Source organism: Cynocephalus volans, chromosome 1 (assembly GCF_027409185.1).
Source record: "Cynocephalus volans isolate mCynVol1 chromosome 1, mCynVol1.pri, whole genome shotgun sequence".
In the NCBI taxonomy this organism is placed as follows: domain Eukaryota; kingdom Metazoa; phylum Chordata; class Mammalia; order Dermoptera; family Cynocephalidae; genus Cynocephalus; species Cynocephalus volans.
Window position 1 is genome coordinate 119,157,406 of NC_084460.1, and position 23,769 is coordinate 119,181,174.

Below are 23,769 nucleotides of genomic sequence, written 5' to 3' on the forward strand. Positions count from 1 at the left end.
TGGCTGGTTAGCTGAGATGGTTAGAGCATGGTGCTGGTAACACCAAGGACAAGGGTTTGGATCCCCATAGCGGCCAGCCAGGGTGGTGGGGCGAGTATAAAATGTGAAACTATATTCTTGTTCACCTCTATTGTGGAGTTTTGATTGTTCTAGATTGAAATTTAATAAAGTAGCATATTATATAAATGATGCACATGACGTAAACAGCTGAGCCCCAGGACTGACACAGCTCTTGCCCAAGCCTCAAACGCTTGGAAGGGAAGGCAATCCTAAAACAATCTATCCCTGGGGCGCATACTTTAGGGGCTGGACTATAGAAGGTAGTTTAAATGCCTGTTAAATTGTCCCAGGTTTGCGGATTCTCTGACCACAACCTTTCTCCGAGATGCTTTTCTAAGAACTTTGCAAAACGACCTAAGGGGCTTAGTCCCCTTAATAGAATTAAGAAACAAAAAAGTAGTTTGAAGAGTACCGAGGGAAGAATTACAAAATTACTACTCGGGTCTTTTATTATGAAGTTTCTCTTTTTCTGGCCAGTCGTGCGACTTTGGAAAGTTCCTACAACCTCTACGAGGAGAAATCTCAGGAAGAGGTCGGAGTCCACCCAAGCTGACCCAGGAGGAGATGTGGCGCTAGGGCACGGCGCGACGGGGCGGGGTCCTCTCCCAGGCCGGGGGGCGGTGCGGTGCGTGCAGCCCGGAAGTCCCGCCCAGGCGAAAGTTAGACTCGCCTGTCCTTGGGCAGTTCTCTGGATAGGAAGTGCCGTTTTGGCGGGCAGTTGTGACGTCACTAGCCTTCCGGTTGCTACGGCACCACCGCAACGAATAGGCTTTTTGGTTGACAAAAGAGAGAGCAGGGGAAGGGCGGTGCCGGGCGCGGAGCTGCGGGAAATTGCACTGGGAGCCCGAAGGCTGGAATGCACGGGCTCACGTGCTGCCCGCACAGCAACGGTAAAACGGAAGTTCTGCTCCCGCGGAGCCCAGCGTCCGGGCGGAAGCAGCGTTCTCCTGGAGCCGCGGTCCGGGGCTTGGCTACTCGGAGGTAAGGGGATCGTCCTCAGCTGGTAAGAGGGAGGAGGGGGACTTGGCGAGTACTTCCCGCTGCGTCAGGGAGCCAGGAGCCCACCCATCTCCCTGCCGCAAAACGGGTGTTAATGTCTCGGCGCGGCCAGGCTCTCTCGAGCGAATGTTCATTTGTTTTCTTGCTGGACGTTTGTGTTAAAAATGGGCAAATACAGCGCCTTCCAGAGTATTACTGTTTGACCCTCAGAGCGCCTTTTTGCTTCAAGACGTGTATGATGCTCCTACTCTCGGAATTCTGATATGTTGCTGGTCATAATATTTAACACAGATCTGTTAATTTGCTTCCTCTGTAGTTGGCCGAAAATATGATTCTTTTTCTTTCAGGTGTTGATGTTGAATAGCTCTTATGACCATATTAAAATGGCTGTACCCAGAGGCGCCATCCCTTCCTTGTCGGAATGTCAGTGCCAGATCTGTGTGGAAATCTTAATCGAGCCCATAACCCTCCCTTGTAACCACACGCTCTGTAGTCCGTGCTTCCAGTCGACTGTCGAAAAGGCAAATCTATGCTGTCCCTTCTGTCGTCGCCGGGTCTCTTCGTGGGCTCGGTACCATACCCGAAAAAATTCCCTTGTCAACATGGAACTGTGGGAAATAATTCAAAAACACTATCCGAAGGAATGCAAGCTTAGAGCCTCTGGGCAAGAAACGGAGGAAATCGGTGAGTAAAACCCAGCGTGTTTATAAGCTGAAAAAACAAAATCCTTTAAAAAGTGAAACACCATTTTTCTCCATTTAAGAAAAAAGAAACAAAAGAAAACAAAACCTCCAAACTAGTATTTGTCTAAATTGTTGTCGGGGGTTTTGGGTTTTATGGGCCCCAAAATGTCAAAGTCAAGGGCAAGATTTTGTCCATTTTTATAATGCCCAAGCAGTGTTCGGTTGGTGTTTAATTCATTGCCGGGGTTTTTATTGTTGTTTTTTCTGTAAACCTTCAACTGTGTTCCACAGTTTTGACAATGTTGGTTCTGATAGTTTCTGCTTGTTTTTCAACGTTTCTGTGGAGGGATAGGAGCTTGGAGCTGCCTACTCCGCAATTTTGCTGACATCACTCCGCCAGCCTCCTCTTAAATTGCCATTGCTTTCAAGAATGCCCTTAGGTTTGAACTTCCCACATTCTTTTCTAAATAAAGTCAGTTGCTTTGGGGGAGATCTGTTGGAGCTTTCAGTTATTAGGACCTACACCTACCCCTCATCCCAAATATCTGAACGCACTGCTCTGGAGCTGGAAGTGGAGACAATGGTTTACCTCTCTCTGTGAGCAGGGCACTGGGCAGGCTTGGTAGCCTCTGGTCTTGATTTGTGCCTCCCAGAACCTTCACCCTATGAGTAAGCTGGGATGAATGTTACTGGGCTCCCAGTATTCTCTACCTGTAGCTGCCTGAGGTAAAGCCTCCACTCTATGAGTGGGAACTGGAAGGAGGAAAGGAAGCCGCAGCCTCTCAGTTCCACTCACTTGGAATTTAGCCTCTGTAGCGTTGAGCTGGGGGTAATGAGAAATGCTGGCAGTCTGCTCCTTGGGTAGGGGTAGGGGTAGGGTAGAGATGAATGCTATAACCCATTCCTGGGAGATGGGGAGACAGAGAGCTCTGTCTTGGCTCCACCCACCTGGAGTGGAGCTTCTGGCATGCTGAGCTGGGAGTGAAGGGAGGGAGTACATTGTGGTTCAAGTGCCACAGACTCACTTTTCTTGGTGAGATTTAGTAGATTTTTTTGAAATGTTTCTTCATTAGCTGTTGCTCTTAGGATAATTTTCAGGTAGTTTATATCGTCAGTTTTTTATAACTTTCTCCAGTTATGGTTGTTTAATTGGAGAACAGGTCTGCAGATCTCTGCACTCATTGTTATAGACCTCCTCACTTTGTTTTTCATGTAAGTGTTACAGAAGTATAACACACAGATGTGAACACATCTATGTAACCAGGATTCTGGTCAAGCCCTAGAACTTTACTAGAACTCCTGAATCCTCCTTGTTGCCCCTTTTCAGTCTCTGTTCACTCACCATCCCTGTAACCACTATCCTGACTTGTAACACCATAGATTACTTTTACTTGTTTTTGAACCTTTTATAAAGTGGAATCTTGTACTGTCGTGCCTGGCTTCTTTAGCTCACCATTATTTGGTGAGATTGATCCATATATGTGGTTGTAGTTTGCTTACTTTTCATTGGTATGCAGTATTACTTTGCATGGATATCAAATCGTGACAGCAATGGTAAATTCTGTGTCCATTGATATTGGGCTGTTTTCTAGTTTTTGCTGTTATGAATAGTGTTACTGTGAACATTCTTGCACATGAATTTTGGTGAATATTTGTCTACATTTCTGTTGGATATATTGTATACCTAGGAGTGGAATTTTGGAGCTTTAAGGTGTGGGTAAAGTAAAATCCTTTCCTGTGCTACATGAGAATCTAACCTTTGATTAAATCCCTAGCTTTGTTTCTCTAAAAACCTAATGAATGTAAGAATGTCAGTGATTTTAGTGTGCAACATTACTTACGCTAAAAATGATCCCTAATTGACAAATTTCCTGTCCACTGGGAGGAATTACAAATACTGATTGGGATACTGGCCTTGGTGCTTCTCCAAGTGTAGTGGCTATTGCAGTTGGACATGTTCCTTGTGGGGAGTTGTGCCTGTTTGGTTGTTACAAGAGATGTTGGCTTCTGTGGAGCAAGGACTAACTTGGCTGCCTTGCTTTCATGCTGTTAGACTGATGCCAAAAGTGGCCCACGGTGATTTTCTGAGTTTAAATGTGTAGTAGAGCTTAAGACCACACCTCGGTGGGTATTGGTTTTCCAAAGTGGTTTCACCAAAAGCCACTCCTACAAATAGTGTATGAGAGTTGTAGTTGCACCACATCCTTGCCAATGCTTGGTTTTTTTGGTTTTGTTTTTTTAGTGATTTTGGTAGTATATTCATTTTTTCTCAACATTTTATTATGAAAAATTCTAAACATACAGAAAAGTTGAAAGAATTTTATAGTGAACACTCATACCTATAACCGCATGTGGCAATTAACATTTTGGTATACTTGCTGTGTATCATTTCACCTATTCATCCATCCATCTTTACTTTATTTTTTTTTAAATTTCACTTCCCCCTAACTATGTAAGTATGCATATTATTAGAGATCAATATTAGCTTACAACTTTTTTCTTTACATATAATGAAATAAAGTCTTAATTGTACCTTCACTGAGTGTTCACATATGTATAACCATTTCTAACACAAAATTGTATCAAAGCACAGAACATTACTATCACTCCAGAAAATTCTCTCATGCCCCTTTCAAATTCCTACTCCCAACCCATCAAAAGTCAGCTGTTGTTTTTATTTTCCATCATAGATGAGTTTTACTTGTTCTGGAACTTCATTTGAATTCCATATAAATAGAATTCTATTCACATCATAACAGAGTACCAAAAACTGGGTGGCTTAAAATAACAAGTTTATTATCTCCCAGTTCTACAGGCTAGAAGTCCAAAGTCAAGGTGTCAGCAGGGACGTGTACTGTTGAAGGCTGTAGAAGAGTGTTCCATGCCTTTCTCTTAGCTTTTGATGTTGCTTGCAATCTCTTTGCTTCTGATGTTCCTTTACTTGCAACTGCATAACCCCAGTCTCCGCCTCCATCGTCAGGTGGAGTTCTCCCTGTGTGTCTCTGTATTTCCATGGCCATATCCTCTGTGTCTTTCTCCTATTCTATAAGGACACCAGTGTGACTGGGCCCATCCTACTCCAGTATGAACACAACTTAATTTTATCTACAACAACTCTGTTTCCAAATAAGGTCACATTCTTAGTTATTGGAGGTAAGGATTTCAACATGTCTTTCTGGAGAACATAAATCAACCCACAACAATACATACAGTGTGTATTCTTTTGTACAAGTTTCTTTAAGTATCATTCTGTTTGACTATGCTATATTTTGTTGGCTGTTCTCCAGTTGATGACACCTCAGTTGGCTCCAGCTTTTGGCTATTATGAATAAAGTTGCTGAGAAGATTCTTGTACATGTTTTGTGATCTATGTTTTCTGACTCTGGTTTCCATACATTTTCATCAACTTTTGGTGTTAACTATCTTTTTAATTTTAACTATTCTAGTAGGTTTTTAGTAGTATCTCATTGCAATTTTAATTTGTATTTCCCAATGTTGAGTCCTTTTTCATGTGCTTATTGACCATTTTTGTATCTTCTGTTGTAAAGTGTCTGTTTGAATCTTTTGCCCCTTAAGGTGTTTATATAATTAAGTTGTAGGAATTCTTTATGTATTTTGGATACCAGTACTTTGCCGGATATGTTTTGTGAATATTTCCTCCTAGTCTGTGGCTTGCTTATTCATTTTCTTAAATATGTCTTTTGATGGGCTGAAATTTTTTTGGTGGGGGTGGAGGGGCTGGCCGGTACAAGCTGAAATTTAAAATTTTCATGAAGTCTACTTCCTTTTATGATTATTGCTTTTTGTGGGCCTATCTGAGAAAAATTTACCTACCCTCAGGCACTCAGGCAAAGATATTCATGTTATTTTCTATAAGCTTTATAGTTATAGCTTTTATGTTTAGATCTATGATCCATTTCAAATTAATTTTTGCAAATTATATGAGGTAGAGGTTGAAGTTAACTTCTTCCCATGTGGACATCAGTTATTGCTGCACCATTTGTTGAAAAGACTTTTCTTATAAGTGTGGGTCTATTCTATTCCATTGCTCTTTTTGTTAATTCTAATGTTATTGTCACACTGTCTTTTTTTTTTTTTTTGGGCGGTTGGCCAACATGGAGATCAGAACCCTTGACCTTGGTGTTATCAGCACCATGCTCTCACGGAATTAACTGGCCAGCCCTCACTGTCTTGGTTACTGTAGCTATACAGTAAGTCTTGAAGGCACGTAGTGATAGTTCTCCATCTTCTTTACTCGTTTTCATGATTGCTTTGGGTATTCTAGGTTCTTTCTATTTCCACATAAATTTTTAGATTAACTTGTCAGTTTCTACTGAAAGCCTGTTACACATTTGATTGGGGTTGCATTGAACTTATAGATCAATTTGGGGAGAATTGATGTCTTAATATAGAGCCCTTGTGTTTATGAAGATAGTCTAACTCCATTTATTTAGGTCTTTAATTTCTCTTAGTAATGTTTTGTAGTTTTTCAGTGAGGCGTATTACGCATTGTTGTATCTTAAATTGTGTCCTCTCAAAAAGTTTTGTTGAACTCCTAACCCCTAGTACCTCAGTATGTGACCTTATTTGGCAATAGGATCTCTATACAGATAAACAAGTTAATATAAGGTTGTTAGAGTGGGACCTGACACATTATGACTGGCGTGTTTATAAAAAGGGGAAGTCTGGACACAGAGACAGACATGCATAGAAGGAAGATGATGTGCAGGCACACAGTGAGAATACCATGTGAAGATACAGTATTAGAGTGATGCATCTATAAGCTAAGGAATGTGAAAGATTGCCAGCAAACCATCAGAAGCCGGGAAGAGTCAAGGAAGGATTCTCCTACAGATTTCAAAGGGATCATGACCCTGCTCACACCTTGATTTTGAACTTCAAGCCTCTGAAACTGTGAGACAATACATTTCTGTTTCTTTAACTCACCCAGCATGTGCTACCTTGTTATGGCAACCCTAGGACACTAATACAACAATTTTTGTTAAATTTATCTCTAATTATGGCTTTTGATGCTGTTTTAAGTGGACTTTAAAAAAAATTCATTATTCAGTTGTTCACTGGTAGTTTATAAAAATATAATTGGTGTTTATATGTTCACCCTTGTACCTATTCATTCACTTTTTGTATCAATTTATAGAAGGAGGGTTGTAAGGAAGCATACATATATTAGATGGCTTTAAAAATGAAGTGTTTGAAAGTAAATTAATGTGATGGAGAGAGGTAGTGCATGGTGATAAAAGCAGATTCAAGCTGAGGGATGGAAGAATTTTATGAACAGCTTAACTGTTCAAGTTAGGTTTTATTATTTATTTATTTTTATTTTTCATCCAGTATTGGGCATTTAGTTATTTAACTAATTTGGGTTTTTCCTTCAGAATAAAATTTTTTAAATGTGGGGATATATTTCCTTTAATGAATCCTGGCTGCCTAGGAAGAACACTTACCGCAGGGAAGCAATATTAGATACAGCAGGAACAACTAATTTAAGTGGGTTACAAAAGAAATTACAGAGTTAACCAGAACTGAGTAGTGTTGAGAGTTGTTTCCAACAGGTGGGAAAAATTGACTGTCATAGTCACTTTCAGTCTATGAAACAGAGAGAGACAGAGACAGAGACAGACAGAGAGAGAGAGGGAGAGATGGGAGAGGGAGAGGTTTTAGTGAAGCAGGCGGGCCTCCGGCAGCCGCTGCAGCACCAAGTGCCATGCTTTTAACCTCTGGCTTACCTGTTTGCTGGTTACCTAGCTCATAGACCTGCATGTAAGGGGTCTGGTGACCCAGCCTGGTGTGTGTGGGGTCTGGTGACCCAGCCTGGCATGTGAACAGTTTGTGACGGGCTTGAGGGGGTCTGTGAGTTCCAGACTCAGCCTTAGCTCAACAGTTGGGCCAGTTGGTACAGGATTAGCAGCAGGTGAAAGCCTGACAACTAGCGTGGTCATGGAGCTAGACAATTGGCCACAGGAACAGGATTAAGAAAGAGCTAGGCAATTGGCGCCGTGAGCAGGATGCCGACATTAGCGGTAGCCCCACAACTGGCGTAGTCAGGGCAGGATTAAGAGCGCTACAATCGGCGATGACAGGATTCCAGTCATTAGCAGTAGCGCCACACTTTCCTTTGTCCATTATTGTTATGTCTCTTAATTGATTTGCAGAAGTTCTTGTTATATTCTGGACATTAATTCTCTAGTGATTTAGGTATTTGCAAATAAATTCTTCCAGTTTGTTATTTATTTTTAACTTTGTGATGTCTGCCATCATAGAGGTTTTGATAGTTTTGGGATTTCTTCTGTTGTTCAGGAAATCAACCCTATCTTAAGATTTTAAATCTATCTCTTATATTTTTTATCAGTCATTTATAGTTTATTTCCATTAAAAACTTTTTTTAATCCACCTGGAATTTGAGTATTGTATTAGGTAGGCATCTTAATTTTTTCCCCACAGATATTGCCACTAATAACCACACTGCTTGGTGAATGATCCATCCTCATTGATAGAATGTTTCCCTAATCATATGATTATTTTCCAGAGCTATTTTGGGGCTTTTTATTTTTCAACTGGCTGTTTTAACAGTAGCTGTGTCAGTCCACACCTTCTTAATTTAATTCTACTTAATTATATGTTTTGCTATCTTCTATAGTAAATCTGTCTTTGTTATTCTTTTTCTAAATTGTTTTAGGTACTTTTTTATCGTATGCAATGTGTAAAGTGATTTGCTTTTTTTTCCAAGTAGTTTTATAGCAAAATATACATAACATTTAACATTTTTAAGCGAACACAGTTCAATGGCGTTGAGTACATTTACATTGTTTTGCAACCATCACCACCATCCATCTCCTTTTTCATCTTCTGCATTTGAAACTCTGCCCATTCACCCCTCCCCCTAGCCACAAGCAACCACTCTTCTACCTTCTGCCTCTATGAATTTGATTACTCAAGATACCTCATATAAGTGGAATCATATAGTATTTGTCCTTTTGTGTTTGGCTGTGTCACTTAGCATAATGTCTTCAGGGTTCTTCTGTGTGTCAGAATTTCATTCCTTTTATGGCTATATAATATCCATTGTGTGTGTGTGTGTATGTGTGTGTGTGTGTTTATGTGTGTATATGTGTATATATATACACACACCACATTTAGTTTGTCCGTCATCGATGGACACTTGCCTTGGTTCTCTACCTTTTGGCTATTGTGAATAATGCTGTTATGAACATTGGTATCTGTTTGAATCCCTGCTTTCAATTTTTGGGAGTATGTACCTGGAAATGTAAACGCTGGATCATGTAGTAACTCATGTTTAATTTTTTGAGGAACTGCCATACCATTTTCCATAGTGCCTGTACAATTTTACACTCCCACCAACAGTACACAAGGATTCTAATTTTTCCACATCTTTGCCAACACTTGTTATTCTGTTTTGTTATTGAATAAGTCATCCTAATGGATGTGAAGTGGTATCTCTGTGGTCTTGATTTGTACTACCCTAATGGCTAGTGATGTTGAACATCTTTTCATTTGTTTATTGGCAATTCATATATCATCTTTGGAGAAAAGTCTGTTTAAGTTCTTTGTCTATTTTTTAACTGGGTTTTTAATTTTTTTGTTGTTGAATTGTACAAGTTCTTCATATATTTTGGATATCAATCCCTTATCAGATATATGATTTGCAAATATTTCCCCATTCTGTTGGCTATCTTTTCAATCTTTTGATGTCTTGGCTTATTTTTATTCTTTTACTTTACCAAGTGAACTTTTTTAATAATAAAAAGAAATTTGAAATATTTCCTTCCCAAGTACTGTAATCATCTAATATTCTGACACACACACACACACATACCCCCACCCACCCTCTTCCACAGACACGGAAATTAACTTGAGAACTGTAATAGGGATATTCTAAGCCAGAGGCTGTCAAACTTTTGTCCACAGACCAACCTTGGCCCACACCTTTTTCTGTACTGAGGTTTTATTGGAACACGGGCACTTCATTCATTTGTCTATGTCTGTGGGTGCTTTTGGGCTAAAATGGCAGAATTGAGTGACTTTAACAGAGACCACATAGCCCATAAAACATAAAATATTTATTGTTTTGCCCTTTGCAGAAAAAGGTTGCCAATCCCTAAGTTATCACATCTGATATTAAACTACCTCTCTGGATATACAACATCTTCCTGTATTAGAAGTGCTGTAATAGAAGTGCTGTCCTTTTCTATCTGGGCTGTATTTCTAGCCCCTCCTATTTTTTAAAGAGCCTTAAACTTCTCTCTCCTGTATATTCCACTGCATTATCTTAAATGGATACTCCTCAAAGGTTAAAATAATTGAGAATTTGGCATACTTACTTCATCCCTACTTTTTATGGAGTCATATCACTGTTTTTAGTTCCTCTATTGCAGAATTTGCAAACTGCTGGTCTTCAGGCCATATGAAGTCTGCAGACATGTTTTCTGTGACCCATCCAGTGCCAACATTTAAATTGGAAGATTTCACATAAAATTGGATTTCTGGGTTTTCTTGAGAAAGCAAAAAATATGGGAATGAAGGGCCTAAGTTTCCTGGTGGCAGTCATCAGTTGGAGCTTAGTAACAGCTGCCCCTTTATTTATTTTTTGGGTGGCAGGCCAGTACAGTGATCGAACCCTGGACCTTCGTGTTATCAACACCACACTCTAACCAACTAAGCTAGCTAGCCAGCACACAGCTGCTGTTATAAACAGGCAGATGTGTTCCCTTTTTCTGGATGTTCCCTTTTTACAGTGTCTTGTTCTTGTTTTATGTAATAAAATTCTCGTTGTCTGCTGATGATACACACACGCACACACACACACACACACACATGCATACACATATAGGTTATTTTTCTATTCCTGAATTATCTTTTAACTGCAGGGTGATTTTTCCCCCCTCTTTGTATAAGCTTAGTGTTTCTCTTTAATCTTACAGATTAACTTCAAATGTCTGGTGATCCTTGATTTTGCTTTCATATTTAAAAATGAGGCCCTAGAAAAAAGCTCTGTGTACATGGATGAGTATTGGTGACTGGCAGACATTGTTTGATGTCAAACAGGTGGAAACCTGGCCATTATGCTTTGCTGCCCCTAACTGCCAGATTGCAGAGGGCTTTGCTCCGGGTCACCACCTCTTATATTTGCTGCTCTGGTTCACTCTATACAGTTCAGTTTCTCTAAAGAAATATGCATGTGTGCACCTGTACACATATTCAGGAAGAAATGCCTGTCGTTCAAGTATTTTGATTTAACAGTTTATAAACTTTGAATTCTCCTGTTTTCTGTCCTACACTTATTCACTCTGGACTCTATTGTGCCTTATGTTTCTGGGCCTGAGCTGTTCTCCAGGTAGATATGGGGCAGCTTTTCTCCCACCTCAGCTGTAGCCCTCCCTTCCAAGGGGTGTATTTTTCTTCATTCTGAAACAATAGTCACCTCTCTGCCGTTGCTTTCCCGTTTTCTAAAAATTTGTTAATATTTGTTTACTGATTGGCCCCCTCCCCTCATCTCTTTGCTATTGTGGGATTAGATTTTTTAAAAATTCTCTTGGGCCGACCCAGACCCATGGCTCACTTGGGAGAGTGTGGTGCTGATAACACCAAGGCCATGGGTTTGGAGCCCTATGTAGGGATTGGCTGGTTAGTTCACTTGGGAGAGCGTGGTGCTGACAACACCAAGTCAAGGGTTGAGATCCCCTTACCGGTCATCTTTTATTTAAATAAATAAATAAATAAATAAAAATTCTATTACTGTTATTTTAATAGAGTCTAGAGGAAAGGTTAGGAGTATATATTCATGTGACATTTTAAACCAAAAAACCTCTGGCCTTTTAAAAAAGAACCCCAAAAGAAGATATTGCTGTAGCTGTTAATAATTGTACATTTTATTTTAATTTTGTATTTTTATGTCAGTATAGTTTTAATGGAGGACTGAAGTTAACCATAAAATTCTGTGTTGCCTGTATTTTCTTTTTTGATATGAAACAGCTGATGATTATCAACCAGTTCATCAATTAAGTAAACCTGGGGAATTGAGAAGAGAATATGAAGAGGAGATAAGCAAGGTAGGTGCTAAATATGTAGTTATTTTTTTGGAAAATTTCTCTGCTATGTTTTTGGTGTTAGATTTTAAAAACATATAGATTTATGGGCTTTATACAACTGGTATATCTTGAAATGTGAATAGTTTCCATGTATTTTATAAAGCCTTCATTTTCTACATGTGTTCAAAATAGTTATAAACTATAGCTTTAATTTACTTATACATAAATGGTGTTCTTCTTAGGTGATAATGATCCCTAAGCATTTAAGTATGAATGAGATTTTAAAAAATTTTTTTCCCGAAGTTTTGAGCTTAAAGGATGGGGAAATGGTGGTAGATTATGGGTTTAGATCAGAAAAGCATAAAGGGCTAATTGTGATGTACCTAAATAGGAAAAGTAGAAGTAGTGCTTACAGTGAAGCTTTTGAACTTCACCAGTACTAGGAGAACTCTAGACTCCTACACTGCTACTTTGTGGAGCAGTACTGCCCCATCGAAATACAGCATGAGCCAATATGTCATTTAAATTTCTCTAATAGCCACATTTTTTAAAAGACTTTTTTAAAGATAAAATTAACATTATGTTTTATTTAACCCCGTATATCTAAAATGTTATTTACCATGTAATCAATATAAAAATTATATAAAATTGTAATCATGTTTTAATTATATATAGTTATGTATAAAATTAATAATGAGATTTTACTTTTTGTTTTCCTTGCTTAGTCTTCAAAATCTTTTTTGTATTTTGCACTTACAATATATCTCAATTTGGATTAGCCACATTGTTAGTGTTCAGTGGCCACATGTGGTTACTGTATTGGATTGTGCAGGTCTAGAAAACCTAATAAATAATTATCTCAGTTAACATAATTGTCAGTATATTATCGACACAGTGTCCTAAATAAGGGTTTTTAAGGAATAATGTAATGCTTACAACAATATAGTGAGAACAGGCTCTGTCAGGATACTGTTGACTACAAGTAAAAGAAAACTCAAACTACTGTAAACAATAAGGAAATTATAATTAACTGGAATTCCAGAGGTAGGCTTCAGGGCTGGTTTCTTCTAGAGCTCTAGCTCCATTTCTTTGCTAACTTCTTTGAGCTGCTTTTATCCTCATGCTAATAGCAAGATGGCTGCACAGTTCTGAACCTCAGATTTATACACAACAATGTGCAGAGGAAAAAGAAGCAGTCTCATCCTATGGCTTTCCTTTAAGAGCAAGAAAATTTAACTCAGTTCTTTAACAAAGTTTCCCCTTATGTCTTATATTTGCTTGAATTGGATCAAGGACTTATTCTTAAATCAAATCCTTTAGATATCTGAAGTGGTTATTGAATTATTTCTTTTAGGCAGTATAGTTTATTTTTTATTTTTTTAATACATATATCTTTTATTGAAACATAATTGATTATACAGATTTTTGGAGTTCAGTGTTGACATATGTTGATCAAATCAATATTAACATATATATTATTACAAATTGTACCTATTCTTTTAGGCAGTGTAGTTTAAATGACCATGAGTGTGGCCGTAGGTCCTAGAATCTGAGTTTGAGTCTCAACACTCTGCTACTTACTAATTTAAGAAAGTTACTCACTTTTCTATGTCTGTTTCCTCATTTGTAAATCATATAATGGCCATTTTGGATGTTTCTTCAGCTACTCCTGCCCATTGTGTTTGGGGATTGATCCCTGTTCCAAGGATAGGCCCTGATTGGTCTAAGTCAGTTTTTATCTTTCCATCCCTTTTGCTAGGGTTTGGTTCAGGAAACTAGTTCTATGTTCGTCCGTATGTGGCATTCCATTAAGTGAGGAAAGTATTACCAAGAAATAGTTCCACTATGTGTGGCTGTGTAGTAGAAACTGTGATAAGGACTGATGAGAGGAAGGATGAGTTTTTGATCGAGGTTTCATCAGACTCACTGGGGAAGGCTTCCTGAGAGACCTGCCTTGACCTATATTCTACAGGTATTTGCCTGGCCATATTTGTCTTTCATTTGTGATATTTACATTCCTGCCTATTTGTTCTTTTTTTTTGCTTTTCTTTTAGTATTATTATGAAATTTTACAAGTATACTAAAAAGTTCAGAGAAGGATTGTTCTTTATTAATCACTTTTAAGATAGAGGCAGAGCGACAAGCCAGTGAGGAGGAAGAAAACAAAGCCAGTGAAGAATACATACAGAGATTATTGGCAGAGGAGGAAGAAGAAGAAAAAAGACAGGCAGAAAAAAGGCGAAAAGAAATGGAAGAACAAGTGAAAAGTGATGAAGAACTGGCAAGAAAGCTAAGCATTAATATTGTAAGTTTTAGTAGAGGACTTTGAAATATTAACATTACTATTGGTTTGGCTATGTGGATTTCTAAGAACTAAAGAAGCAATCGCTATAACTAGAAGCTATTGGTGACGTTGTTAGTCTACTTAAAACAAAACTTTTCTGCATGTTGTTGCATATTTTCTCTAATCCAGGTTACTTTTTTAAAAAGCTTTAGTAAATTCTAATTATGTAGGAAAGCTATTCAGTGAAAACTGAGCTTCCTTTCTTCTTCCTCCTCTCTACTTCTATTCCTGTTCCATTACATCAGTCACTTTACCCAAGGGTAGCTACTGTTAACAGTTTCTGGTAACTTTTTTTCTTATTCACCTAAAAGGAGTATATCAGTTATACTGTTTTGCTCCTCACATTTTTTCACTTGATATATCTTAGAGATTTTTCATATTACTATATATAGTCTATCTAAAACTTTCTAAGAGTAGAGTAATGTTTCATAATAGGAATGCAAATCACTTTTGAAAGTAAAGCCTATTAAATTCTTAAGCAATATATTAAACCTGAATTTTATTATCTTGATGCAGCTAAATTACTGCCTATGAGAAAATGAATGAAAGAAAGGATGATTAAACATATATCTTAAAACCAAAGGATACAGTGGGACCCAGTGATTTGAAAGAGCCTGGCAGAAGCTCCTGTGGTTCTTTTAAAATGCAGACTCTAAATCTACGGAATCAAAATCTCTGGGAATGGGACTTAGAGAATATGACCTCTGGAGGCATCTAGGGAAGTCTGAGGTGTTCAGGTTTGAGAGGCTCTGAAAATAATTCCTCTGCTTTCAAACAACAAATGTCTTAAAATATACTTTCCAAAATGAGGTGTACCCACAGTTGGGATTTTTTTCTTTTTTTGAGAGGCCTACCATTCATAATAACTTACCCAAGTTCTGGATTATATGCCCTTCTTTTTTGACTTGTTTTGTTTGGGTTTTATTTTTTGGGGTTTTTTTGGCAGCTGGCAGGTATGGGGATCCGAACTCTTGACCTTGGGATTACTAGCCTTTTTTATATATTGTTTTCTTTTTCCTTATTTTTTTATTTTTATTTGAATAGAGTAGCTTTAGAAAGATGCACAGGAAATTAAATAAAAGACATTGACTAATGGAATAATAAATGGTATAGGGAAAGAAATATGGCAAAGAGGAGAATTTAGGGTCATCTGTACCTGTCTTTCAAGTGTCTATTTTTCTAATCCTTCTAGATTTCACATGGGATTATAAGAATAGATTTATTCTTTTAATCTATATTTTATAATGATTTTTGATTTACTTGTGAAAGTTTGGTGGTCCAAGGCCAAGTGTTCACCATCACCAATTATATTAATTTTTCCAATAGTGTGGTAAGATACTTATGAGACTAGTACAGCAAGTAAATATTCATGATATTTATTAGTATCCCCTTAAACCCAGAATTAAATTATTTTTATGTCAAATTAACTTCTACTCCAGGTATATCCACAGCTCTTCAAATTTTCCCTTGTAGTTAAGGTAGTTATATGAAACTATTTATTAGAAAACTCAACAGAAATTATCAGCTAATGAGATTAGGATCATCATGTAATTTTTTTTTCTTTTATTTGAGATTCTTTCTACAAGCATTTAAAATTTTATTGATTGATTGATTGATTGATTGATTGATTGGGTGGCAGGCTGATTTGGAGGTCCAAACACTTCCTCATGTCTTTTTTTGTGTACTCAATAATGTATAGTAAAAATGTAATTAATTTATTATTATTATTTTTTTTTTTTTGTCGTTTTTTCGTGACCGGCACTCAGCCAGTGAGTGCACCGGTCAGTCCTATATAGGATCCGAACCCGCGGCGGGAGCGTCGCCGCACTGCCAGCGCAGCACTCTACCAAGTGCGCCACGGGCTCGGCCCAAAATGTAATTAATTTAGATTAACTTGGATGGATGTAATTTTGCTTATATTGATGTTTGCATGGTTAGTATTCTTTAAAGGATGCATAGAATTTGAATGTAAGTATAATTCCTGAAAAATTCTGTGGATTCTGAATTAGTCAAATTAATACCTTATTATTACCATAAAGTTCTCTTTAATAATTTCTATTATGCCTTTTCTTTTGTTGAAGAATGATTTCCATGAAGGAAGTTTCTTGGCTTCGCCTTTGAATTCCAGAAAATCTGATCCAGTCACAACCAAGTCACTAAAGAAAAGTGAAAACAAACAAAGAGATACTGGAGGTATTCAGAAGTAAGTGAACCTGACTATCAATAATTTATTGACCATATACAGTATGCCAGTGTTTTTTGTTCATATAGACCACTGATTATCAAAGTTTGGTCCATGAACTCTATATGAAAACCCTTGAGATGGTCTGAAATTGATGTGCAAAGAAGAGAGCTTATTCCTGTCTAGCACGAAGAGAGATGTGAAACCTGGCAGGCTTTTCACCCAGCTACTTATTTTGGCAGATTTGCACTTCTTCTCTTGCTTGCTCCCGATTTCCCATTTTCTCAAAATGAACCATTTTTTTCTTGGTTTAAATTCAGATGAAAAAAGCTGGTCCCAGAGAGGCTCATCCTCATTGAAGGAGTTTACAATTTGGCATCTAGGTCATGCCTCTCCTCCCCGCTTTTTCCCAGTTTATGCATCTTATTTCCTCTCTTTTTTCTTTTGGAGGCTGACCAGTACAGGATCTGAACCCTTGACCTTGATATTATCAGCACCGCGCTCTAACCAACTGCACTAACTGGCCAGTCCTTATTTTTTTTCTATCATATGAAAAACATGAGTCAGGTATTCAATGGTGGAGTGATTTAGTTTCCCCTCAACACTGCTCCAGCAGCAGGAAATAGGTAGAATCGATGGCTTCATGAGGACATAAGCTTTCCCATAGTAATTCATAGTTTAATAACCACATCTAGACTTGAAAAATATGTAAAGGCTTCTGGTTCAACTAAGTAAATATGTGCAGGTAACTTATCTCCTTAAACAAACTTTGGATTTGGGTGGAAGAGAGTTAAAATGAGGCAGTTACTCTTAAAAGAAAAAATAGATGTGGCAATATCAATATTATTAATATTGATGACATGCAAAGTAGAAATAAAGAGAAAACCATTAAAGGGGGGAAAAGCAGAAGTATTTTCATATTGATATATTATTATTCTGCTTAGGGATATAACTCGTGAATCTTTACATATCTAAGTATATACTTTATTTTTCCTTTTTTTGTTTTTTGGGTTTTTTTTAGGTCAAGTGTAGTAATGATGGGGGGAGGGAGAGTAAAACAAGGGGTTTGATCTGCACCTGACTGTGAACAATCAATTGAGATAATCTACTACGTATGTACTTCAAAATATATAAAGATAAAAAATTACTAGAAATACAAGAGTAAACTGACTAATGAATTTAAATGCAGAAATTGAGAAACTGATAGATTAAAGGCAAAACAAAGTTAAAAACAGATATGATCTTGTGTATTAGTCTGTTTATGTTGCTTATAACCAAGTACCTGAAACTGGGTGATTTATAAAGAAAAGAAAATTTATTGCTTACAGTTTCCGAGGCTGGGAAGCCCAAAGTCCATCCAGTGATGGTGACAGCATCCCAGGGGTCTCACATTGCAAGATAGTGGAAGCAGAGAGAGCAAAGCAGAGTAAGAGAGAGACAGACTCTCCTCTTATTTTCAAGCCCTCAGGACCACCATTTTTAATCCATTCACCACTGCGCAGTCCTACGATCCAATCATCTCTTCAAGGCTCCACCTTTCAATTGCCATAATAGGATTTCCCACCCTCTTAACAGTCACAGTGGTGCTAAGTTTCTAATATGTAAAACTTGGGGAATGCAATTCAAGCTTCAGTGGGTTTTGAGGGGACATTATTCAATCCGCTATAGTCTTGTCTCTAGAATATATTAAAAAACTCTTATAACCCAACAACAAAAGACAACGCAATTTTAAAATGGGCAAAAAATTTAAATAGGCATTTATCTAATGACATACAAATGGCCAAAACACACATTAAAATATGCTCAACAGTATTAGTTGTTAGGGAAACGCAAGTCAAAACCACAGTGAGATACTACCTCACACTCGTTCGGATGGACAAAAAGGAAAAATAACGTGTTAGCAAGGATGTGGAGAAATTGGAATCCTCGTGTGTTGCTGGTGGGAATAAAAAATGCTGCAGCCACTGTGAAAACAGTGGGTAGTTTCTCAAAAAGTTAAACAGAATTACCATGTGACCCAGCAGTTCCACTCCTGGGTTTATATCCAAAAGAACTGAAAGCAGGTATTCAAACAAAAACTTGTACACAAATGTTCTTATCAGCACTATTAAAACAGACAAAAGGTGGAAATGACCCAAATGACCATCAGCAAATGAATGGAAAAACAAAATGTGAAAATGTGGTATATCCACACAATGGAATATCATTCCTTTTGAGAATGGAGGAGCAGAAGCAATTCACATCAATGTGGGATAAAAATAGTGCACATTGCAGTTTTGTCCTATGTGTATATTAACTCTCCTACCCTCTATCATAATATGCTCTGAAGGGACCTAGACCATCTGAAAATTCTGCAAAACATCCCATTGGCCCACTTTATAACCAGGTAGGGTGCATATGAAGTGATAAGTACAGTGAATGCCTTTGTGTGTTACATGTTCTCCAGAGGGTCACTAGGACTACCACGAGGCTAGTTGTGCTTGCCACCCCTCAGTCAGACTACACAAGAAAAGTTTTAGAGACAGTCTTTGAAGTCAAGTCATCATAGTAGATGTCTTGGACAGTCTTAATGAAGAGGCCTGGGTTGGGCATCAAGCTGACAAAACTCCAAAGCTGGTCATTTACATAGTATTCAAAATGTGTGTTCATGGATGCAGATACTCTGGTCCTAGCAAATACTGATGATCTTTTTTTTTTTTTTTTGGACTGGTAAGGGGATTGCAGCCCTCGGCATGGTGTGGTCTGCACCACGCTCAGCCAGTGAGCGCACCAGCCATCCCCATATAGGATCCAAACCCGCGGCCTCAGTGCCACCAGCACCGCACTTTCCCGAGTGAGCCACGGGGCCGGCCCCTGATGATCTTTTTGAGAGAGGAAAATTGTCAACAGCACCAGACCCAGGGTGGCCTGACTGCTTCAATAGTCTTTCTCAGCCTTAAGTCATAATTTGTAATCAGCTATTGGACCTTGCTTCCGAACACGGTAGTTTTGATGGTGGGGACCAGGGTTTACTGAACATGTTTTTTAGCAGCTGGGCAACAACAGACATCAGAAAACACCTGCCATTTATTTATAACCTAAGCAGCATTTCTATATACTCCTACCTCCCAGCATTTAAAGCATTTGGTGCAAGAGCCAAAGTTGAGCATTTCCTCCTGGGATGAATCAAACCATGCAATTATACTTACAATCCCCAGACAAAAAAATATCAAAAGTGAGTCCCTTGATTGCCAATGTAACTCATCCAGAGTTTCTCAGACTGTGGTGGGACATCTTCACCACCAACGTTTTACCTCTGCTTCAACAATTTGGCCTTGTCAAAGATATCAGCTCATACCTAACTGTGGAAGATGTCTCAGGAGCCATATTATACCTGTCCCTTAAGGAGATCCTGGCTACAGTGTAGCCTTTTGTGTCCTCAGAAGAATGAAAGGAGTGGTGGGAACAGGGCTAAGCTGATTACATGGGAGCAACTTCCTTTGACAACATCAAGAGGAAACTTGACACTTAACCTCTGGTAGAAACACTGCCTTTTTCCTGAAGATACATCCACTTCACAGGCACTTGTTCCTGATCCTTAGTATCTAGAGCTGGGTTGGGAGAAGTCTGTTACAGTTGCTAGAGGCTTTCACTAGAACTCATTAGATGATGGGTTTTTGTAGGATAACAGGTAATAACTGGGCAAAAGTTGTGAAGTACCAATTCTGTTATATGGACAGTGTTCTGCTTTTTAACTCTAGACTAATTTAGCCAATGTTTCAGAAAATATGCTGATTGCCAGCTTACACGGTAAGGGAAACTCAATATCAAGCTATTAAGGTGGCTGTATCAACCTTAGACTGTGCAGAGCCAGGTTCCAAATTAGTCTCCCTTCAGAATAGGACATGGCATCTGCCCCTTGCTTGCTTGTTGTAACCTTCACTAGACCTGCATTTTAGAGTTATCTAGAGTCTGCCAGAGTGAATGTAATTCCACTTTCAGGAAAAGATAGCCCATATTAATACTGCTGAGTGATTCATAAACTTATTGACAAATGTTATAAACCCATTTTATTTCCTCATCAGTGTCTGAAGATGTTCATCAGTTTTCTATGTACAGTAAGGCAGCATGCTAAAATGCTTTTATTCAGTTCTGTATATTTGAAAATAGCAGTGTGTTCTGTGATGGCTACCTGCAGTGGCACCCTATGTGAAAAATAAAGACTTAGTGCCAACAAAAAAAACAAACTAGAGACATTTCAGGGTCATTCTGCCTTAGTGAAGTATTTAGAGGTCCAAAGATTTGGGGCCTATCATGATATCTCTTCCTAAGTAAAGGATCTATTATGTCATCTGAACCCTCCCACCACTGAGAAAGAAGCACAGTGCTTGCAAGGCTACTAGGTTTGAATAGGGTCCAACACACAAAAGATCTACAGTCCAACTATTCCACTTGGCCAATATTACTTAGAAGATACATGTTACCTAGAAGATACCATTGTGGTGAAAAAGGTGCCTTGTAGCATTTATTAAATGCCCCAATAGGAAAATCACAGTTAGATCCCCATGGATACGCAGCACGTTTCTCCCTTACAGTGGAGCACTGTACAGCATTTAACAAACTGCTGCTAGACTGCTGCTGCACCCTGATAGAATGTCTGGCTATGGATATCATTTGACCACATGGCCATAGCTACGTTCTGTCAAACTCTTGAAGTCATAGGTTGGGCCAGTCCAACAACAATTCATTGTAAGGTGGAAGTGATATGTCCAGACAGCACATAAGTGAGGTGGCATAGCTGCATAAGTAGTTAGCCCAGACCCCTGTATCATCTACTAATGTTACACTGGTGCTTCTCCCTTGCTTTATGCCTATAACCTTATGAGAGGATGGATTATTTTTTTGAAGAAGAAAAAGGGCAAGTGTTAGACATCTGGCGATTCACTTTGTGTGGAGAGGGAAGCAGTCCAAGTAAGAATGCAAATGGACTAACGGGCAATAGAAATGACTGGCTTTTTTCCATGAACATTTTTTTTTTTTTTTGGCAGCTGGCAAGTACGGGGATCCAAACTCTTGATGTTGGTATTATAACACCACACTCAAACCAACTTGAGCTAACCAGCCAGCCTTTCCACGAATTTTTTGAAGTACCCTCATGACACTATTTTTTTTATCAGAGACTGGGCATCCTCAGACTTTGGGATCTGTGGGGATCCTGGAACCAATCCCCTCGTGGATACTGAGGGACAACTGTAATATGATTCCATTTACATAATGTTCAAAATTATGTGATACTAAGCTATAAAGTGTTTAGGGATACAAATGTGTGGTAAAACTTTTTTAAAGTAAGAGGTAAGAAACTCAGGATAGTGGTTATGTGAGGTGTGAGATGAAGAGGAGGAGGCCTTTAAAACCAAACATTTTTTTATCCCTTAAACCAAGTGATAAGTGTATGGGTTTTCATGGTAATGTAGATTTGTGAAACTTTTTTGGAAGAATAAATACTTTAAGGTGCATTAAGGAAGGCCTTAAGGAATTCTTCAACCTTGGGAAACAAAATTAAAATGAGACTAAACCTGGATTCCTGTTTTTCTCTTATCAGCTGAAAAGGTGGTTCTTGTTCTCAAAAGTTTGCAGAGTAAGTATTTAGACTGATGTGACTAAATATGTGGTTTAGATACTCTTGTTCATTTGTAACAGATATTTGTTTGTTCTTTATATGAGATCTTAGTCTGGATTTTATTTTATTGTTCCATATGCTACTTGTTGGTGCTTTTGACACAGTGTAACTTATAGCTTTACATATTATTTGTAATCAGACATTTTTCCATTTTTTTCTTTAATTATAAAAATAATAGTTACCTGCTCTTTGAAAACCACACAAAGTTACCACGAAAACCATCCAAAGTTACCACCACTTGGATGCAACCAACATTTTGGGAGATTTCTGCCATAATTAAGCATAGCTTAAAAATGTGTGTGTTCAGATATTTTATAATTTCAAAATTATACCTACCATCTTGTAACCTGCCCTTTTATTCTCACTTCTTTTATAGCATTTCCTACTATATTATGAACTTCATATTTTCAGTGGCAAAAAGGCCTATTAAAGATGCTTAGAAATTTAGAGATAAGCTCTTATTCTGATGTATTGATATATCTTAGGGTCTGTAAGCAGATAGTTGGTATAAAAAAGTGTAAATAATAAAATCTCCATACCAAAATGGTAAAGAATTTAATCATCCCTTTCCCAATAGTAGAAATTAAAAATATAATAAATAACCAAACTTTCTGTCATTAAAAACAACAACAACAAAAATGTAGTCTCTCTCCTGACTTAAAGTGTCATTTCCAATACTTTTGGGAAGGCTATATAATTGTGCATTGTTTTGATACTATCTGCGCCTTTAAAAAATATTTTTAAGAATTAAGAAATATTTAGATTTGACTTACTTTTCTAATATTTTTCACTAAAATGTTAATACTCAGCCTTTTAAGTTTTATCTTGGAGTTAGACCAAAATACCTCAGATGAGGAGATGAAATACACTCTAATAAATCTCCCAAGCAGCAAACCATACAACCTTAGGCATAAATAGTTAATCCAGCTTTATTATGTTGGGTACATACCACTTGTCTTTCAAAGCATTCAAACTTCGGTAAACTTTTTTCTTAGGTATTTGTCACCTAAATCTCAATCTGGGTCATCATCACAGTCTGAAGTTGTACAAAACGTCAGGAAAGACTCCATATCTAAGGTATGTTGATGCTGAAGATGTTCTTAGTTTGGCAAGTTTATTAATGCTATAGATTACTAATACCTGTAGATTTCTAACTTTTTTTTTTTTTTTTAAGATGACTGGTAAGGGGATCTTAACCCTTGACTTGGTGTTGTCAGCACCACGCTCTCCCAAGTGAGCTAACCGGCCATCCCTAATCCAAACCCATGGCCTTGGTGTTATCAGCACCACACTCTCCCAAGTGAGCCACAGGCTGGTCCTTCTAACTTTTTTTTTCCTAAGTCACTGTAGTTAATGGCCCGTGGACTTTCTTAGTTGTCTTAGGCTCACCTAGACTAGTGGTCAGCAAACCTTTTCTCTAAATGGCCAGATAGTAAATATTTTAGGCTTTTTGGTCATTACAGTCTCTGTCATAGCCCTTCAACTATGCTGTTTTATTGTGAAAGCATCCATAGACAATATGTAAACAAATAAGCTTGTCTGTGTTCCAATAGAATTTTATTCACAAAAACAGGCAGGAGGCTGGATTTGGTCCATGCACCATAGTTTGCTGATCCCTGACCTAGGTAATCAAACTCACAAAACTGAATAGGTTATACTTGGCACCAGTTTCACTTAGAAGATTACAAAATGGGAAACAAAGCATGCTGGTAGGGCAGTATCAGGCATGTCTGTTCAGAAGGGGTCCTCACAGCAAATCTCCTAAGTGATGGCCT

General features: G+C 38.1%; 1 protein-coding gene and 1 pseudogene across 1 annotated transcript in view; both read left to right on the forward strand.

The window, feature by feature from the left end:
• The first annotated feature begins 823 nt into the window (after positions 1–823).
• RNF168 (ring finger protein 168) overlaps positions 824–23,769 on the forward strand; it is a 29,150-nt gene continuing 6,204 nt past the window's right edge. Inside the window, exons 1-6 of the mRNA XM_063097626.1 lie at positions 824–1,041; positions 1,407–1,743; positions 11,754–11,830; positions 13,935–14,114; positions 16,235–16,356; positions 22,990–23,071. Coding sequence (XP_062953696.1) covers positions 1,413–1,743; positions 11,754–11,830; positions 13,935–14,114; positions 16,235–16,356; positions 22,990–23,071 — 792 coding nt within the window. The 5' untranslated portion in view covers positions 824–1,041; positions 1,407–1,412. The remainder of the gene's footprint in view (positions 1,042–1,406; positions 1,744–11,753; positions 11,831–13,934; positions 14,115–16,234; positions 16,357–22,989; positions 23,072–23,769) is intronic.
• Positions 16,894–19,846, forward strand: LOC134386518 (glycogenin-1-like; annotated as a pseudogene).